Source organism: Artemia franciscana, chromosome 21, assembly GCF_032884065.1.
Source record: "Artemia franciscana chromosome 21, ASM3288406v1, whole genome shotgun sequence".
Classification (NCBI taxonomy): Eukaryota; Metazoa; Arthropoda; class Branchiopoda; order Anostraca; family Artemiidae; genus Artemia; species Artemia franciscana.
In genome coordinates this window covers 33216502-33235905 of record NC_088883.1, presented here as the reverse complement: position 1 = coordinate 33235905, position 19404 = coordinate 33216502, and the positions used below count along the sequence as shown (strand labels likewise).

Here is a 19404-nt window from a genome sequence, read left to right as displayed (position 1 = left end):
AACTTCTTTTTTCACAGGGAATGCGTTTTGGTTTCACCTTGTCGAAATGTTTTGTATTAAAATTGACTGGTTTTCATAGATATTACACCGCTTTTATGCCTAAAGGCTGTGCCCTATATTTTCAAATATAAGAGTTAATTGCCAAAAAACTTTTCAATGGCTGTTTTCAAAGGGAAAATTAGCAAAATAATGTAGATAAGGAGAATTGAAGAATTGTAGACACATTGAGATTACCAAGCAGGATTCGTTTATAAAGGGAAAGGGGAAAAGAGATAGACAAGGTCTGTAAAACATACTGCTCTTGAGGGTGAACTAATAGTCCAGTACTTATTGATGATGCATTATTTTTTTTGGAGAAGGGGGGAGGTGGGCGGGGGTCTTTGGGACATGAGCATCGAGTTTTTGAGTCCAACTTTTAGCAGCCATATGCCAATAAAAATGTCATATAGCAATAAAAAATCAAGAAAGACCAGAACAATTAAAATGGTATTACACATAAATAGCTAAATTTTTCGGGCATTTGCAATTTTTCGTGCTAACAGTTGATATAACTGTATGTTTCTTACAAAATTTTCTTTCCTCCCTTTGGCCCTTTGTTCAAGTCTCCTTACCCCTGAAAGTTTCCCGCCAAGCGAAGGAAAACAATGTTTAGTCCTTAGAGGGTTTCAAGAATTGATACAAACCCTTTTGTTTCAGAACATTTTTCCTCTTATGCTCGTTTGGCCCAGTATACCAGTACACTGACCAGTAAGCTGTTAGCCAAACAGAGAAAATATATATCCAGGAGCTACGAGTCAATTCAGTAAGGTTTATTCTTGTTGACTTCCACCGCTTCTCCAAGTCAAAATTCTAGGTCGATTTCGCCTCCCAGCATCCGCTAAAAATTTTGCTGGATCTCCCAGGCTGTTCCTGAGATAATGTAGTTACGTTTATGGTAACCTAGGCATACATTGTTTCTTTGATCCTACGTTTCTGCTTCAGCAGGAAAAGACTCTAGCCGCAAAAGGCTCATAGGGAGAGAAATCTTAAACAGATTAGAGACTGAATTCTTTTGACTATTCTCTTCTTAACCCTCCCTCTAAATCAAGATGTGAGGTCAACTTGCCCTCATGCCTCAAAAATTCCTGAAAGTTTCGATTTCATCCCTAAAGTCTTTCACGGGATATTTCAGATCAGGTGTTTTGATCATATGAACAAACAAAAATTTCCTCACTCATTCTTATTACCATTATTATAGAAGGGTTAAATTAAAATTTTATTAAAATTGTTTAGAACAAGTGCTTTTGTACACAAGTCCGTCGGACAATGTCTGTCATGCGTGAATCCAAAATCAATCCGATCTTTCATCCCTTAGTTCTATGACTATGTACCTTAGTTCTGTCCTAGGAATGATGGATGAAGAGATGAAATTTTTCCAGAAAATTTTTTCCTTCATACGAGTATCTGTCCTCTTGCTAACCCAGTTTTCCCCGACAATTCTCCTTCACTGGGTAATCACCTTCGTAAACCAAAAATGGTGGCAATGCATTGATTGGACAAACATAAAAATAGAATTTCCTCCAACTTCGTGCTTTTCACAATAGAGTTAATGACAGAGTGAATAAAGTTGTCTCCTGCCGTAAAACCGTATAATTTACCAAATTTATTTGCTTTAATTACAAAGCGTCAGAAAAAGATATGCAAATCTAATGCATTTTAATTAGGAAATTACCTTCCCCTCCCCCGTGGACAATCTCTCCCGACAGTTCTCGTCTGGAAAATCATCCTCTTATGTGAAACAAATATGGAATTTTTGAATTCGAAAAGCACGAAAGTATTCACGAAAAGCAGGCATGAAAAGTATTCAAAAGTATGAAGCACGAAAAGTATTCAGGGTCTTGAGGGAGGGAAGGGGAAATGTTTTATACCTAAATACCTTTTTATGCCTAAAACTTCTGCCTCAATATACTCAACAACTTCCTAAAGTTTCTTGACGATTGAATGAGCAGTATAGTAATACAAACACAACCCAACAGACAGATATACATTCTATTTTATGTATATAGATTAACTATTAATAATTACTGAGAAAATTCTCTCATCTTCAACTCATAGGCTTGTATAATGTAAAAGTATTGGGCAAGTCGTATTGTATTGCAGACCTAAATGAAAATTTAAGATAAGGTTATTTTCTCCTCTTCTTTTTATACTGCCAGTAACTTATTCTAAATTGATGCATTGACCCCTTTGGGCCCCAATTTGAAGGTCCTCATACATAGTATAAGAGGGTAATTATGGGGGCCATCAGATACTAAATGTAGGCTGGTGACCTCTTAGCAAATGTGGTGCTAGCAAGACTGTATAATCTTTCTATTACATGAAATTTAAGTTTAACACGTAGTTTCATATAGTTTAGGATCTATAGCCTGAACTGTACATGTTTATAGTATTTTCTTTTTTACTAGTAAATAAGTTTGTTTTTAATATGTTTAAGAATGTCTTGCTTTTTGTTTTTTGTTTGGCCACCAATTAAGCATTCTTTTCCATCCTCTTCACCCTCCTCACCCTTTTCAGTTCTAGATCCCTAGTAATCTCATTGCTTTAGCTATTCATCTCACGATTTCCTGTAATTTTAGTTCAAAACATCTGTTTTTTTCAGTTTTGGTGAATTTGGCCCTCCCTTGGAATAATTCTTGCATACCTGTCCATGTGACGTCTTCTAGAAGAAAAACATGTCATTTATGTTTAATTTTATAGAGGTGCTGAGCAGATTTTAAGTTTCTTTTTCTTCATTGGGCAGATGGTTCTCGGATATTGGATAACTTTTTGTTTTCAGAATCACTATTATTTTGTTGAAACTGGATATTTTTGGGTTTCAGAATTATCTCTACCACCTTTCCCCTCCCTCTTCTCAAGCATTTTAGGAGAAATTCATTGATAGTCAAATAACCTCAATATCAGCAAAAAACATCCTTGCTATTGATTACTGCCATGTTTACTTTTTTTGTCGCCTTTATTTTTCAGGAGGGGGAATTTTCCCCTCAATTTAATCCGTTTTGTATGGGGGCTGTGAGCTGATTTTTAATATGTTAATAAGGTCCTTTTCTCTATCTCAGGGTGTTATAACTGACTTAGTGTATATTACGTTTAACTGAAACCTCAAATTTTTTGAAGACATAGAGGCACGAGGGGTGAGGTGTCAATATCCTTAATAACATTGGAAATATGTGAACTGGTATTGTAACTAGTTAACAATTTCTGTTTACAACCGCACATTGATGGGACTTGGACCTTCTCTCTTGGAAAATTCTTAATTTCATTTCATTTTGGTTCGTAGCTCTCGCATCCTACCATTCAGTTGAAGAAGAAAAAATAATGGACTTGTCTTTTAGTTTTTGACCAACCTTTTTATTGGTAGAATATGTCAGAGCATCATGGACATTGGGACCTCGCATGCAAGGTATACATTGGCAATTTAAGTAGTGAAGTTGACAGATATATGGTTGAAGATCTGTTTTCCAGTGTTTGGCCTTTGCGTAATGTTTGGGTTGCTCGGAATCCTCCAGGCTTTGGATTTATTGAATTTGAAGATCCAAAGGATGCTGAGGAATCTTGTCGCCATTTTGATGGTTTGTAAGTATCCCTGAAGTAATGCTAAAGCACCTTCATCTTTTCATGACCTTTTTATTTGTTGTTATGTTCTCTTTCAGTAGTTAACGAATGTACAGAGAGATTAACATGACAAAAAGATGCAGTGAAACCTGTTTTATACGGACACTAGACGCGACTATTTGACTTGATACTGTTTGACACATTTGGCATTTTTAACAGAATATGTAAACAAACTACCAAGGAACCAAATGTATCTACTTTTTTCGAACAATTATTCGGAAAGCAAAAATTTATGAAACAGAACTTGGATTCAATGATTTTTTCAGGGTTAAAATTTTTTAGCTATATGTACTGTCATCAGAACCGATGTTCTGCCATCTATATAGAAACTGACAGGAAAAAGGGGACGCTGATGTTTGTGTCTGCTCATCATTTAGTGCACACCCCTTCTCCTGGGAAAACAAGGCAGTTGGACCTTGTGTTTAGATTAGGCGGAACTTACTAGAATAAAAAAGAATACGTTTGCAATAGCAGCTATTTCGTAATATGACCAAACCAAGTCTTAGAGCAACTGAAACTCAAAAAATAGGTTTTCTAAGAACCTCTATAGTGGCAAATATTCTAGATGTAATATTATTTTTAAAATACAATTATTATTTAGGTCAAATTGAACGTTGACAGCCTTTACCAGGTTGCAGCTACCGCTATAATCATGATTACAAAAAGTACTTAATAAAAGAGTGCGAAATCCTCAGAAATGATGTCAAGTTCATACAAACATTACGTCATAGAAGTTCCCATTGTTGAAAGCTCCCTTACTGAAGGTTTATATTTCTCTGACTTAAACGGCAAGTATAATCACAGTTCGTCTCGAATGGCATGGATGTATTTCCTTCCTTTGAAGAGAAAAGGGTGATATTATACCTTAAAAAAGCTGAAACTAACCTGATAAAGAAGTCGACCTCCATTTATAATAAGCAGAAATTATAGATAATAATGAAGCCAAAATGGAACGGTCAGAAAAAACACAAATAAGGGTGAGACTTGGGGGTGAAATTGCTATGGAGCAGAATGGGGCAACTGTCCCTTCAAGACCTAGGTTCCCCCCCCCCGGTCCTAGTTCGCCCCCTCTTTAGATTGCAATTTGCCGGCTCTACGCTGTAATTTAGTTTCATCCAAAATATTGTCAAAACTAAGATAAACCTACATAATTCAAGCATCAACAGAAACATATCGCTTTTTAGTACATATTTATCTTTATAGTACTATTAAATACTTTTATAGCACTTTTATAGTACTAAATAGTATCTTTATGGTACCAAATGGCTTATTTTAGTTTTCACCGCCATTTTCACTTGATTTTGGAAAATTGGCTCCAGCTTTGCCCTATCTCAGGAATTTGACGTAATTAAGCTACTGGTGAGCCTGCCACCCCCCTAAAACCCAAGAAATAGAGTCTCAGTTATGGTCGACCGAAAACCAAATCTACTTTATCTGTGCTACTATATATATATCGTTTTGTTTACCTCTGGACGTCTTCGCTGGAACCAAAAAGGCTGTTTTGTGCATAGATTCATGCTTCATAAACTTTTATGTAGCTTCTGTTTCTTTATGCATGTGAGAGGTGTTAATTTATTAGGAAGAAAACGTCAATGTAGACTAAAAATATATTGATTTTCTCAGTTATATTTACATCTGGAGATGTCCCTTCCATAAAACTGGTACAGTCTGCTATAAAAAATCAAGATTTGTAGCAGCTTAAAGCCTTAAAAAACAAAACCAATGGTAAGATCTGGAGGCGGAAGGGGGGCTGAAAGTACAGCAGCTAACGGGAATTTATTTGAAAGCAACAGCAATAGAGATTCTGAAAAAAGAATTGAAGAGAGTTTAAAAGAGAAAAACGGGTTTAATTTAAATAAAGCAGGGACATGTGTACCAAAACGTACTAAGGTAATGAACTAATTTTCGTTAAGAATATTTTAACAGGTAATGGATACCCTGGAAAGTTGATTTCTCAAATAATTGAAAAGTGGAAAAAAAGTCAATGGAACCAAAAATACTAGAAGATGACCAGTCGAATCAACAAACAAACCGTATAACTTTGCCGTATGTCCCAAAGTTGTCACAGAAATTCAGATCGCGTTCTTGTGGTAAATTTTATGTAGAAAGGACACAGCAAAATATAGATGATAGACTACAGCAACACAAACATTTCATTTTGTGTTGATAAACAGCAACACAAAGACTGTTCGCTAAAATATAATCAAAAACCAGAAAGTCTGAATCAGCTGTAGCAGAACATTTATTTGACTTTTCTTATAATAATATCTTGTTTGACCAGACAAAAATTATAGACAAAATCTATAAAATCTATAGGCCTGTTAATTATAACAAAAATCTATAGGCCTCTTACAAAGCTGTATAGAAATTATTGTAATTAAAAAAAAAATTATCTATGGGGGGATCAGTATTAATAGAGACGGAGAGGATTTTTGAATCAGTTTTTTAAAGTAGTAATTTGCAGGAGTCCTCAAACAGGTGACAGCTGTGTAAGCAATAGTTGGGATAAGGTCAAGCGTGGTAGGAGTCAGCGAACGGCAGCTAAACTTGCAAATGAAAGAATTCACAGAATTTATAATGCACGAGTTTCGTTGACCTGTTTGTCATATCTAAATAATTCAAGAGTTTTAATCTATAAATTTAATCAGGTGTGGTGACCTGAGATTTGTTTTTGTTAAAATAAAACTAGATCTACGTTGCATGGGCAACGTGAGGTGTCGCGGCAACCTTTGCTCGGCTTCGCCGAGTAAAGTGTTGCGAGAGCAACACTTTGGTTTTGTTTCCTCGCTGCGACTAAACGCTGAAGTTGTTAATCTGTAAGGATGCTAAAATACATACTAGGTACACCAACTCGCAAAAGTCACAAACTCCTCATTGCTAAAGATGATTGTAGCCTTACAGCCGATTATTACTTACAAGTCCCCTACATGTCTTACCACTAGAACCAAATTGGTCTTATCATCAAATACAACGGAAACAAAAAATAGGTACACCAACTAGTAAGAGTTGCGAACCCCTCATTGCCGAGGATGATTATGAGCTAACAGCCGACTATTGCTTACAACTCCCCTATATGTCTCACAATTGGTATTGGCCTATTTTTGGTTTCAGTGTGTACCTTACTACTGAAGTTGTCAACCCCTTTAAACTTTCAAACTGGTATATCTCATGAAGGAATTTTTGTACAAAAAAATGGATGACATATACTTTGATCAGCTCATCAAAAGCTATCGACTGCCGTCGAAAAAAAAAATCTATCTGTCTTAGTTCAAAAGTTGACTTTTTTGCCGTAGGCCAACTTTCTAACGTCATCACTTAGAAAGGAGCAAAGGATAAACTCTAATTTCTTTAGCAATGAGAGAACTTTTAAAGTTTAAGAGGCACATCTGATACCATTTCTCTACCACAATCCCAAGTGCGAAAAACCGAATGATAAACTCAGCCGAAATCACGGCAGCACTTTCGGACCCGTGGGAAAATGCCGCTTTTTTGCTTCTCTAAATTTTTCTATTTATCACTCAAAGAAGATATATTGGCTGTGGGGCAGGGTAACTGTCGCATATATTTAACACTTATAGATTTTAGTCCATCTTCAATTTGAAACTGGTGCCTGCCTGCTTGCCTGCTAGAACGGAGCTTTCCACTCGAAAGCAGAAACATGGTTTGATGAAACGAAAGCTTGGCTGCATAACTTCAGATAGTCCTCTCTGACATAGGCTATACAACTCCTCTTCACTTCACACACTATAGGCTCTGGCTCAAGGACAAGCAAAAATCATCCTTTTTGGCCCCAGGCAAGAGTTCTACGAAGCTTTCCAAAATGTAAAGTCATATTCATCAATCCAGCCTAAGGTCCACACTTTCCGTAAAAACCGCAGAGGTTAGACCCTTACCACTTTCTAGGAATAAGCTGAAATCGGGGTGCTAGGAACAAAAAAAAAAAAACACGACAAAACCAAAGTGTTGCTCTCGCAACACAACTAGTATTTTAGATTTGATGGATGTCATTTGCCAATCAGTTACTATAGACGAAAATTTTCTAAAGATTTTTGTGTCTTAATCTGTGATTACAGTTGTTGCCGTACTTTTGAAGTTTTATTTAGATATGAGTTTTATTCATTTTATTTTTCTTTTGTTCTTTTTTTCTCTTTTGTTTGTGTTGTTCTTTGTCATTTTCTTTACACCATTAGCCAAGTTTTTTTTTTCTTTTTTTACGTTGATAAAGGCTCCAGGAGGTGAAGTCCAAATATTCAGCATTTTTTTTTTAATTAATGATTTGTTGTTGCTTTTTTAGTACGTTTTCGTACGCCTGTCACTATTTCATTTACATTAAACCTACTTTTTTCTCTCTTAAACTCGCTCTTGTAAATGGAAAAGCAGTGTGTTCTAAGAAAATATTTATTGCTGAAGGAAGCTAAGAATTGGCCAAAGAAATGCATTGAAAAACAGGATTGCAATGGACAAGATAAATGATATTCTGTCAAAGATGTGCTGAGCAAAAAAAACTCAACAGCTACTCTTGAAACAACTCAAAAGCAGATAGAGTGAAAAAAAGTTTTAACATAACTTTTTTTTATGTGAGCTCATTCCTTTTAAACAAATATATTCAAATGTGCAAAGAAAAGATCAAGGACATTAAGAAAAAAACAAAAAAAAAACAAGCAACTCTAGAAGGAATTGAACAGATCATGAATGCACACATTCTTCCATGATCGTATGACCCTCTAGTGGCCTGTTTTTCAGCTAGTTAAACTCGGTATTCCGAATGGTATGAAATTTACAATTGCATGAAATGGTAGTAATCCATTGATTCAAATTGCCGTGAAAATTGGAAACCTTTTGTTAAGTATGTTAATTACGTAACGGGTTTGGTTTTAGGGCGCTCATGTTACAATTCTGCAGCTTTGTTTGAAATGAAGCAGTATGCATTTAATGTATTCTTGATGTGTTAACGTCACGCATCCGGTCATTGAGATCATTCCTTTAATAGTCTCTGAAGAATCCAAATTCGAAAGAAGTCCAATTTGTTTAATATTCCTTGGGGGGGGGGTCATGGGTCCTTCTGAAACCAAAATCGCTTAAATGCCAATTGAAGTTTAACTAAGAGCACTATGTATGAAAGATATTTGCTCTGTTGAGTTTTAGGATTGGCATTTGATCATTTGAAATCATTCATTAAATGTATGCCTGGTCGATCAAAAATCGAAGGAGGCACAACACATCTCTACTTTTCAAGTTGAGGTAGAGGCGAGGAAACACAGGACCCAGGGCCGAGATTTATGTCCTCCACTTTGCATACCAAAATTTGCACTGACAAAAACAAATTCTTCGATTCATTGATTCGGGCGGCCGATTAAATACCATGCGAGAATTTTTGTAATTTCCTTGATATTATTTAGGATTTCTCACTTGCTTAGTATCAAATCATTTAGAACCCTTCCAGAATTATCCATACTAAAGTCACAAGTTGAACAAGATGCAACATGGTTTTAAATAAAAATCAGGACTAGATTGAAAATAATTTTGGAGTCCTTGAGGCAATTTATAGTCAATGAGTTCAACTAGACATGAGTTGAACACTGTCCTTCAAAATTACGGGACGATTTTGTTTTAGAGGCATCTTGAATAAATTGGGACATAATTTTTAACAGGGGGTTTAAAGCAAATGTGTTGCTAAAATTACAACTTGGGCCCAACATTTCAAAGTAATCAATGACACTTAAGTGGTAACTTCAATTAAAGCCGTACATAATATATGTACGTTTTGTTATAATGCTATATAATATACACAGCATGATCTGCTGTTTTGTTCTTTGCTTGGGATTTTCATCCAATCATTAAAGATCCCTGGACGTGGAAAAGAATGTAATATTTTTGGGTATTTCATGAGGAGGAGTAGGTACCCAGAGGTCTGAGCCCCTCGTTCGTAAAATCATATACCCTTAATTATCAACTTTGTTGGAAATCAAATGCAATTGGGGGAGGATATCGGAAGCCATGGGAGAGTTTTAAGTTGTTGTTTTTCTATTTTGTACGCTTAAATTGCATTTTCTTTTTCTCGTAATTGCCATTAGGGACTTCAAAAAGTCCTAAACGCCAAATTTCATAAAACGTGTTATTGGGTTGTCATTGACTTCCATGTTGTAAGGTCAGTCCCATACTTGCAATTAACAAACCCTGAATAATGAGATATTCTGAATGCCTTCTTCATTTTTCCCTTGTGCACCCAACAATTTATTGCTGCACCGTTTGCTTAGGAACGTTTCCTTCTATTGGGGATTCGCTGCTTGTTTTAATGTGTGGTTGTACGACGGTTTACAGTCCTGGAATTTGGTAAGAGATAAATACGATGGGGTCTGAGATTACAATGGGATTTGGTAAGAGACAATTTAATGATAATGCCCAACCCTATGCTTTTTTGTTATAATGGCACTTAATTTTTTTAACAACGTCAGTATTTGTGTTTTCTTGCCTCACCTTGCATATATCTATTCACTGAAATAATTTCCATCCGTTTTTAAATCTAGGAATCTCCGTGGCTCAATTATCAAAGTAGAAATGTCAAACGGTAAAACAAGGATTGATCGTCGTGATAACTACTGTCGTGATAGCTACCGAGAGAATGGCTACTCTAGAAATTCTTACAGAGAAGGTCACAGAGCCACCCGAAGACAGAGGTCTGTTTAATCTCCTGTTTATACGTAATGGTTCTGGAACGATTTTCCGTAATGTAACCGCTTTTTGCAATGCAACGGTTTTCCGAACCGTAATGGTTTTTCGTTTGTGTAACGGTTTTCTGTACTTTTTTGAATGCTCGTAATTTTTCAAATGATCATATTTTTCAGTTTGAATCCCTGTTCTTACGAATAAAACTGAAGGGTTTAAATATACAAAAAGAAAACTTGAAGTCTCTATTCATAAATTGTACTTCTAGAAAAACCTCAACTTTCTTATTGCTCAGATTTTTGCTTTTCAAAACGTAAGATATTGTAAATTACGAAATATAAATTGGAAAAACAATTGTGGTAAATTTTTACAACTCAAGAGAGTTTATTTGCGACGATCACTGTTGTATGTGATACCTGGGACAACATTTCCAAATAATTTCAAGTGGATGATGATGGTTTCTTGGAAACTAACGTTTTATTACAAAATTTTAGTGTCTTTATGGGCTTTACTATTCGTTCTTTACTTTAATTTAAAATGAGCCATTAAATAGCTCTCTACGATGTTCCAGTGACTCGCTATGTGAAGAAAAGAAAAAAAAACAAGACACCGTATATTCAGAATATCGTGGTTGCAGCCGCTGTTCTTGATTTTCAAGGTAATATATTTTCCTTGTTGTTCAAGCCAACGGACATTAAGTTTCTTATATAGGGGATTCGGACAAGGCGGTCCTAATGGTGTACTTTTTGTTTTGGTCAAACTGTGTTTTTAGGTATATTTTAGCTATGAGTTATTGTAGTTTGATCCCCACTTACTAGGCTGCTAACTAACACTGTAGTCTGGATAGAGACCGCTGTAACCTGGATCATGACGTCAAAACCTATGCCAATAGAGGCAATGTCGTAATGTAGTGCTTTTTATTTAAATTATAGATGTAACTTTAACCAACGTCATCAGTCACAATTAGTCCTAGTCCCTGTCGCAAGTAGCCCCTGAAGAAGGTGCAAATAGTCATAGTTGCAATAGCAAGTAGTCTCAGTTGTAATTGGATTCGTAGCAGTAGTAGAGGCCTTGAAAGTTCTAAGATAAACTATTACCCATTGTTAAGATGTTATAGCTATATCATTTTGATAACCTGGAAGTGAATAGCGTCTTTTATATCGTTAAAATTCCCTGAAGTTTCGCCTTTTTACCCTTAGCCCTTATGGATACACTTAGAACCAAACATTCACCGTGTTTCTGGACAAGGCATAGTTATTAACTATTTTGATGATTTTTCAGATATTTTTTTTTTTCAAAATTCGATCAGTGGTGAAAAGAGAGTATCTAAACAGGGTAAGAGGGCTGGTTATCCTGTGATCACTTTTCAACGTCTCCTTCAGCATGCCCTGAAAGTTTCAAGTTTATACCCTGTTCCTGTGACATTGTTGATACGTCCTTTTGCCAGCCAGCATGCATGCAGTGTCTTTAAATTTTGATCAGTATCCCCCTCAATATTTCCTGAAAGTATTTGTAAAATTCGTAGTGGCAGTCACTTGTAGTTGCCAGTCCCAAGCAGCTGCAGTCGCAATCAAAAGTAGTCAGAGTAGTAGTCACCAAGAAAGTTTCAAGTTTATTGTGCTTAGTCGTTCCTAAGATATTCCAGATACATCTTTTTGACAACCGGGATGCGCCCAATATCTTATGATTTTGTTCAACTTACTCCTAAACATTCCTAAAGTTTTATTATTGCCCTGAACGTTTTTCGACACACCCATGATCAAACTTTCCCCCTTTTCCTGATGGTAAATCCTGCATGGAAACAATGGACATGCCTTGGGGGCTGCATCGCACTTTAGACCTTTTAAGTCGTAAAACCTGCATAATAAGCGTTTGCTTGAACTACGAAGTCACTTTCTTTTTTCTTTTGTATCCTGTTTTCTTCCACCAGTTTTTGTCCACACTAAAAGTTCCCTCTTCCTATTGTTGCTTTTCAAGACGGGGAAGGAGAAACGGTGACTGCAGATACCTTATGCATATCATCACATGATTCTCTTCTTATCGGCGATAGGCTGGAGTCATCAATACTACCAATAAATAGGTATATTTGTCTTTATTTTGGTTAATTAGTGTAACTAAAGATGTGATCCCTTAGTGTATCTACTATTAGACCCTTTCAGTGACTAATTGAACTGATTTCTCTTGTTTGTTTAGCTTAAATAAGTAATTAATATATAATTTCGAATTTTGTCTTTACATAGAACCATGGTATGGTAAAGTATCATTTTAAGACAATAAAATGTATTGATGGTTTTGCAAATATAGATGGCGTTGATAGTTTACACACTTTCTCGGGAAGCAAAATTTCTAAATTCAAAAAATTAAATTTCAAACTTCTATTGCTATTATATTTAACTTAGATGCAGTGATACGATAAGCGCGTTTGATAGTAGTATTCTTAGATGTATCATTTCGCCTTGCATGCAGTATAAAGTCTTCTCCAAATCTATTTTTTAATCTTTCCTAATTACTCGAAGAAGTAATTTTTAAGACAATGCAAATTGAGAATTTTAATTGTTATTTTTCTGTATTGTTACCGTTTTAAATTTTCTTATGCATGCAACATTTCAGGCCCAGAACCCCAGTCATGAGATACGAGGAGAACTACAGTCGAAGCCTTGGACGTGAAGCTATTGTAGCGCCCTATGAAAGAAACTGTTACAGGTCAGCTCATGATTCATTCAAATCATTCTATTCACTTTATATCAATGAAAAAAATTCAAATGAAAATAAAGATTGACATTAAAGCTAGAAATTGACAGAAATGTTTTAAGAGCCGATTTTTAAGACAGTATAAAAGGAGATTTCTATCAATTTCTCTCCTTTTTTTTGTCAAGAATTAGCTGAAACATAATTTTCTTGTCCTTTGCTTTAGCTTTTTGGATATGTCTTGTCATGGTTGATGGTCCGGGTGGTTGGACAAAATTTCGCCTTGTAGTTTCAACGACGTATCATTTCCATCCATCGTGAGTCAAATTCACTGCAAAAACTTTCCTCTAGAGATGCTTGATGAGACCTATTTTTAAAATATAATTACACACAGAAAAGAGCCTATGGCTCTTTCTTCCATGTCGTGCTATATCATCTTGGCAAAAGATAAATGTGTTGTATCATCATGCATATAATGATTTACTTTAATAATTCAGTTACTATTAGCTAAAGTTCGTTCTTTACTATAATTTCTTTAAAAATAAAAATTCCGAAAAAGAAGTTTTTCATAGGTAGTTCAACTGGACCGCCTAAGAAAAGAGCGATGTGGGTACATTGTATTGTAGAGCAGGGCACTTTATATCGAAGGAACTTTCGTAGAAATTTCGAAAAAGGCTCATTCGATTGGAAATTGAAAGGGCTAGTGCGCTTCTTAATAGTCAAAACTAATTGAAGCGCAACAACCGCACCCCTTGACCCCCAAAAATTCTCAAAACTCATCTAATTAGCATTTTGAGATAGCCCTTTTGTTCAGCATAGTTGAAAGGTCTGTAAATTATGTGTTTTAGGATCACAACTTCCCCCACGGCTCTCAACCCAAGGGTTGTAAGCTATGCCCCGAGGGCATATAAGATTCTTATGAAAAGGGTGGTCGTAAAGACTCTAGAATGGGCTCATTTGATTGAAATCAGATGTTCTATTGTCCTTTTTATGAGACGAAGTGATTGGAGGGCAGCCACCCCCCCCCCCTCTACTACCTATTTTCCACAAATGCATGCGAAGAAATTCTGAGATTACCATTTGTTCAAAAATAGTCCAAACATCATAAAATAAGGCCTTTGGAGTTGACAGAATCCCAAAGAGTCTGGGGGTAAGGGTCATAAGTTATACCCCAGGGGCATATAAGTTTTTATGGAATTGGAGGTCGTATAAGCTTTGGATCGGATGGAACTCATTTCATTGAAAGTCGGAAATTTTAGTGCCGTTTTTAAGAGTAAAAAATGAATTAAGGGCAATCAGCCCCCCCCCCCCAAGCCTATCATTCCCCAAAACATATGCAATAGAATTCTTAAGAGTCTATTTTTTTCAGTCTTTTTGAACGATCCAGCAATTATGTCTTTGGGCATGTCAGCCTCCCCACTGTCCTCAGGACAAGGCTGTAAGTTAGGCTATTCTTTTCTTGTTTTTGCATAGTGTATGTTATTGAGAAGGGTATGCATGTTTGAACTTTACTTTCCAAGAAGACGAAAGTCATTAAGGCGAGCCTTTCAGCGAATATTGAGGGGATTGTAGAACTAAATCAAACACGTTATACGTATAAGGATTGTCAAAAGGGTGTAACTTAGGAATAACTGAGAATGTTAATTTGGAAAATTCAGGAAATGATAAGGGATATGATCAAAAAGGATATGATTCTACTACAACCACCGCCAGGCTATTCCATTTACAGTATTGAAGACGTTTGAGTTAAATCAAAAGACGCTATGTAAATGCGAATTGTCAAAATAGCGAATCTCAAGAATTAACTGGAGTATTATGTTGGAATTTCTAGAGAATGTATAGAGAGGAAGATAATCATAGGGAATGTATTTTTTTCTTCTTTTTGACCAGGGTACTTTATGCAGAAGGTGTTGTCTTAGAAACTTTGAAAAGAGCTCGTTCGAATGGAAATTGTAGGTTTCAGTGCTCTTCTTAATGGTCGAAAGTGATTGGAAGGTAACCAACCCCCCTCCCTCGTCCATTATTTCTTGCAGTGATACGATAAGCGCATTTGATTGTAGTATCCTTAGATATATCATTTCTCCTTGGATGCAGAATAAAATTCTCTATCAATGTAATTTTTAATCTTTCCTAATTACTTGAAGAAGTAATTTTAAGACAATGCAAATTAAGAATTATAATGGTTGCTTTTCTGTATTATTACCGTGTTAAATTTTCTTATTTATGTAACATTTCAGGTCTAGAACCCCAGTCACGAGATACGAGGAGAACTTCAGTCGAAGCCATGGACGTGAAGCTATTGTAGCGCCCTATGAAAGAAACCGTTACAGGTCAGCTCATGATTCATTCAAATTATTCTATTCACTTTCTGTCAATAAAAAAATTTGGAACATTCAGGAAATGATAAAGGTTATGATCAAAAAGGCAATATTTGTATGCTACCAATACTACTACCAGACCACTTCATTTACATTGTTGAGGGGAAATTCGAATTAAATCAAAAGATGCTATGTGAATGCAAATTATCAAAATAATACATCTCACGAATTGATTTGGGTATTAAGTTAGAACTTACACAGAATGCTTAGAGAAGATCATCATAGGCAATGTACTTTTCCTTTTCTTATTTTTATTTTGACCAGAGCACTTCATATAGAAGGAGTTGTCGTAGAAATTTCGAAAAAAGCTCCGTCGATTGGAAATTGAAAGGGATAGTGCCCTTTTCAATAGTTGAAAGTGATTGGAGGGCAACTAATCCCCCTCTCACAGCCACAATTTCTCCACACACATCCAATCATTTGAGATAGCCCTTTCGTTCAACGTAGTTGAAAGGTCCGGCAAGTATGTATTTGAAGATGACAACCCTCTTGCAGCCCTCAGGGCAAGGGTTGTAAGTTATGCCTTGGGGGTGTATAAGATTTATATAGAAAAAACTTTGGAGGGTGCTCATTGGATCGCTAATCAGAATTTTTCTGCCCTTTTTGAGCTTCAGAGTGATTGGAGAGTGGATACACCTCCCCCCCCCCCGCACACACACCACGTATTTTCCCGAAATGTATCTGATGGAAATGTTGAGATGGCCATTTGTTCTCTTAGAAACTTCGAAAAAGTCTCATTCGATTGGAAATTGAAAGGACTAGTGCCCTTTTTAATATTCAAAAGTGGCTGGAGGGCAACAAGCCCCCTTTTACGCCCAACAATTCCCAAAATACATCTAATCAAGATTCTGATATAGCCAGTTTGCTCAGTGTTGTTGAAAGGTCTGGAAATTATGTCCTTGAGAATGACAACCCCCCCCCCCCTCATACTCCTCAGCCCAAGGGTTGTAATTTATGCCCCGAGGGCATATAAGGTTTTTATGCATAAGAGTTTTCGTTTAGATTCTGGAGTAAGATCATCTGATTGGAAATCAGATGTTCCATTCCCATTTTACAAGTCGAAGTGACTGTAGGACAGCCCCCCCCCCCCCGTATCATATTTTCCACAAATGAATCCAGTAGACATTTTAAGATAGCGGTTTGTTCAAAAATAGTCCAAAGATCATAAAAAAGGCATTTGGGGTTGAAAGAATCCCCTAGAATCTGGGGGTAAGGGTTGGCCCGAGGGGCATATAAGGTTTTTATGAAAGGGGTGCCCGTGTGAACTTTAGAAGAAACCAATTTTATTGGAAATGTATAGTTCTAGTTTTCATCGAAGAATCGAACATGATGGAGAGCAACTTGCCCCCCCCCCTCCCCCTTACTTGAAATCCTCTTTTACCGAAACAAATGCAATTGAAATTGTGAAATAGCCATTTTGTTACCAGTAGTCCAAGAATTATGTAACTATATATTTAGGGCGGAAACAATCCCCCTGAGCCTAAGAGTTGTAAGGGTTGTAAATTGTGTCCTGGGGTATATAAGGTTTTTATAGAACTGGTGTTCGTATAAGCTTGCAGCTCATTTGACTAGAAGTTGGAAAATATAGTGCCCTTTTTACGAGTCAAAAATGAATGGAGGGCAATCAGCCTTTTTGAAAGGTCCAGTAATAATGTCTTTGGGGATGTTACCCTCCCACAGTCCTCAGGACAAGGCTGTAAGTTTGGCAATTCGTTTTTTGTTTACACATAGTGTACGTTACTGAGAATGGTATGCATGTTTGAACTTTACTTTCCAAGAAGACGAAAGTCATTAAGGTGAGCCTTTCAGCGAATGTTGAGGGGTTTGTTGAGCTAAATCAAGCACGTAATATGCATAAGGATTGTCAAAAGGGTGTAACTTAGGAATAACTGAGTATGTTAATTTGGAAAATTCAGGAAATGGTAAGGGAGACTATCAAAAAGGTAATATTTGCATCCTACCATTACTGCTACAATTACCACCAGGCTACACCATTTACAGTATTGAGGGGAAATTTTAATTAAATCAAAAGACCCTATGTATTTACAAATTGTCGAAATAATGTGTCTCAAGAATTGACTGGGGTATTATGTTGGAACTTCCAGAGAATGACTAGAGGGGAAGATCATCATAGGAACTTGTTTTTGTTCTTTTTGACCAGGGTACTTTATGTAGAAGGAGTTGTCTCAATAACTTTGAAAAGAGTTCGTTGGAATGGAAATTGAAGGGATTATTGCCCTTTTTAATAGTCAAAAGTGATTGGAAGGCAACTCTCGTTATTTCTGGCAGTGATACGATAAACGCGTTTGATTGTAGTATCCTTAGATATATCATTTCACCTTGCATGCAGTATAAAGTCTTCTACCAATGTATTTTTTAATCTTTCTTAATTACTTGAAGAAGTAATTTTTATTACTTCTCAATTCAAATTGAGAATTTTAATTGTTCTTTTTCTGTATTGTTACCGTGTTAAATTTTCTTATGCATGTAACATTTCAGGTCCAGAACCCCAGTCATGAGATTCGAGGAGAACTGCAGTCGAAGCCTTGGACGTGAAGCTATTGTAGCGCCCTATGAAAGAAACCATTACAGGTAAGCTCGTGATTCATTCAAATTATTCTATTCACTTTATATCAATTTTTTTATTTTTAAGACAGTATAAATAAAGACAGTATAAATTTGATTTTTAAGATAATATATACAGATTTTTAAGACGGTATAAAAAGAGAATTCTATCGATTTCTCTCTCTTTTTTTTGTCAAGAATTAGCTTAAACATATTTTTCTTGTCCTTGCTGAGTATGGGATTAGGAATAACTGAGTATGTTAATTTGAAAATTCTGGAAATTATAAAGGATGTGATCAAAAGACAATATTTGCATGCTACAAATACTACTAGAACTACCACCAGACTACTTCATTTAAAGTGTTGAGGGGAAATATGAATTAAATCAAAAGACGCTGCGCATGCAAATTGTCAAAATAGCGTATCTCAAGGATTGAATGGGGTATTATAATGGAACTTCCAGAGAATGCTTAGAGGGAAGATCATCATGGGGAATGCATTTTTTTCTTATTTTTGACCAGGGTACTTCATGTAGAAGGAGTTATCTTAGAAACTTTGAAAAGAGTTCATTCGAATGAAAATCGAAGGGATTAGTACCCTTTTTAATAGTCGAAAGTGATGGGAGACAACCAACCTCCCTCCCTCACCCATTATTTCTCCAAAAAAAAATACAGTCAAAATTTTGACTGCCATGTTGGTCCACGTAGTTGATAGATCCCGAAGTAGTCTCTTTGAGGATGACTACCCCCTCCCTCCCTACACCCCTCGAGGCAAGGATATAAGTTATGCCCTTGGGATATATAAGATTTTTATAAAAAGGATGATCATATAAGCTTTGGAAGGGGCTTATTGGTTTGCTAATCAGAAGTTATAGTGCCCTTTTTAAGAGTCAAAGTGATTGGAGGCAGTTACCCCCTCCCATCCCCACGCCAATCATTCCCCTAAAAACATTTAGTCAAAAATTTGAGATTGCCATTTTGTTCAGAATAGTTGGAAGGCCTGGAAATCATGTCTTTGTGGATAACAATCTCCCCCCCCCCCACACGCACACAGCTTTAAGGGCAAGGCTTGTAAATTATGTTGTGGGGCATATAAGGTATTTATAGGATAGGGTGGTCGTATAAGCTTCGGAGGGGGCTAATTAGATTTTTAATCTGATGTTCTAGTGCCCTTATTAAGAGTCAAGGTGATCGGAGGACAGCTATCCCCCCGCACGCCAATCATTCCCCGAAAAACATTGAATAAAAATTTGAGATAGCCATTTTGTTCAAATTAGCTGAAAAGGCCAGTAACTGTATATTTGAATATGATAATCCTTCCTTACAGCTTTCAGGATAAGGGCTGTAAGTCAGGCCCCGGGGGTATATAATGTTTGAATAACGAAGATGGTGGTGTAAACTTTGGAAGGGACTCCATGGAATGGAAATCAGAAATACTAAATTTCTGCAGAAAATTA

At 36.3% G+C, this 19404-nt stretch overlaps 1 protein-coding gene across 5 annotated transcripts in view; it reads left to right on the top strand.

Annotated features, from left to right (window-relative positions):
• Window positions 1-19404, top strand: part of LOC136040949 (uncharacterized) — a 116072-nt gene that overhangs the window by 34837 nt on the left and 61831 nt on the right. For 4 of the 5 annotated variants that reach the window (XM_065725398.1, XM_065725400.1, XM_065725396.1 and 1 more), the window contains 5 exons: window positions 3398-3612; window positions 10179-10328; window positions 12928-13020; window positions 15243-15335; window positions 17883-17975. In XM_065725398.1, coding sequence (XP_065581470.1) covers window positions 3398-3612; window positions 10179-10328; window positions 12928-13020; window positions 15243-15335; window positions 17883-17975 — 644 coding nt within the window. The remainder of the gene's footprint in view (window positions 1-3397; window positions 3613-10178; window positions 10329-12927; window positions 13021-15242; window positions 15336-17882; window positions 17976-19404) is intronic. The other variant, XM_065725399.1, reaches the window with a different exon arrangement.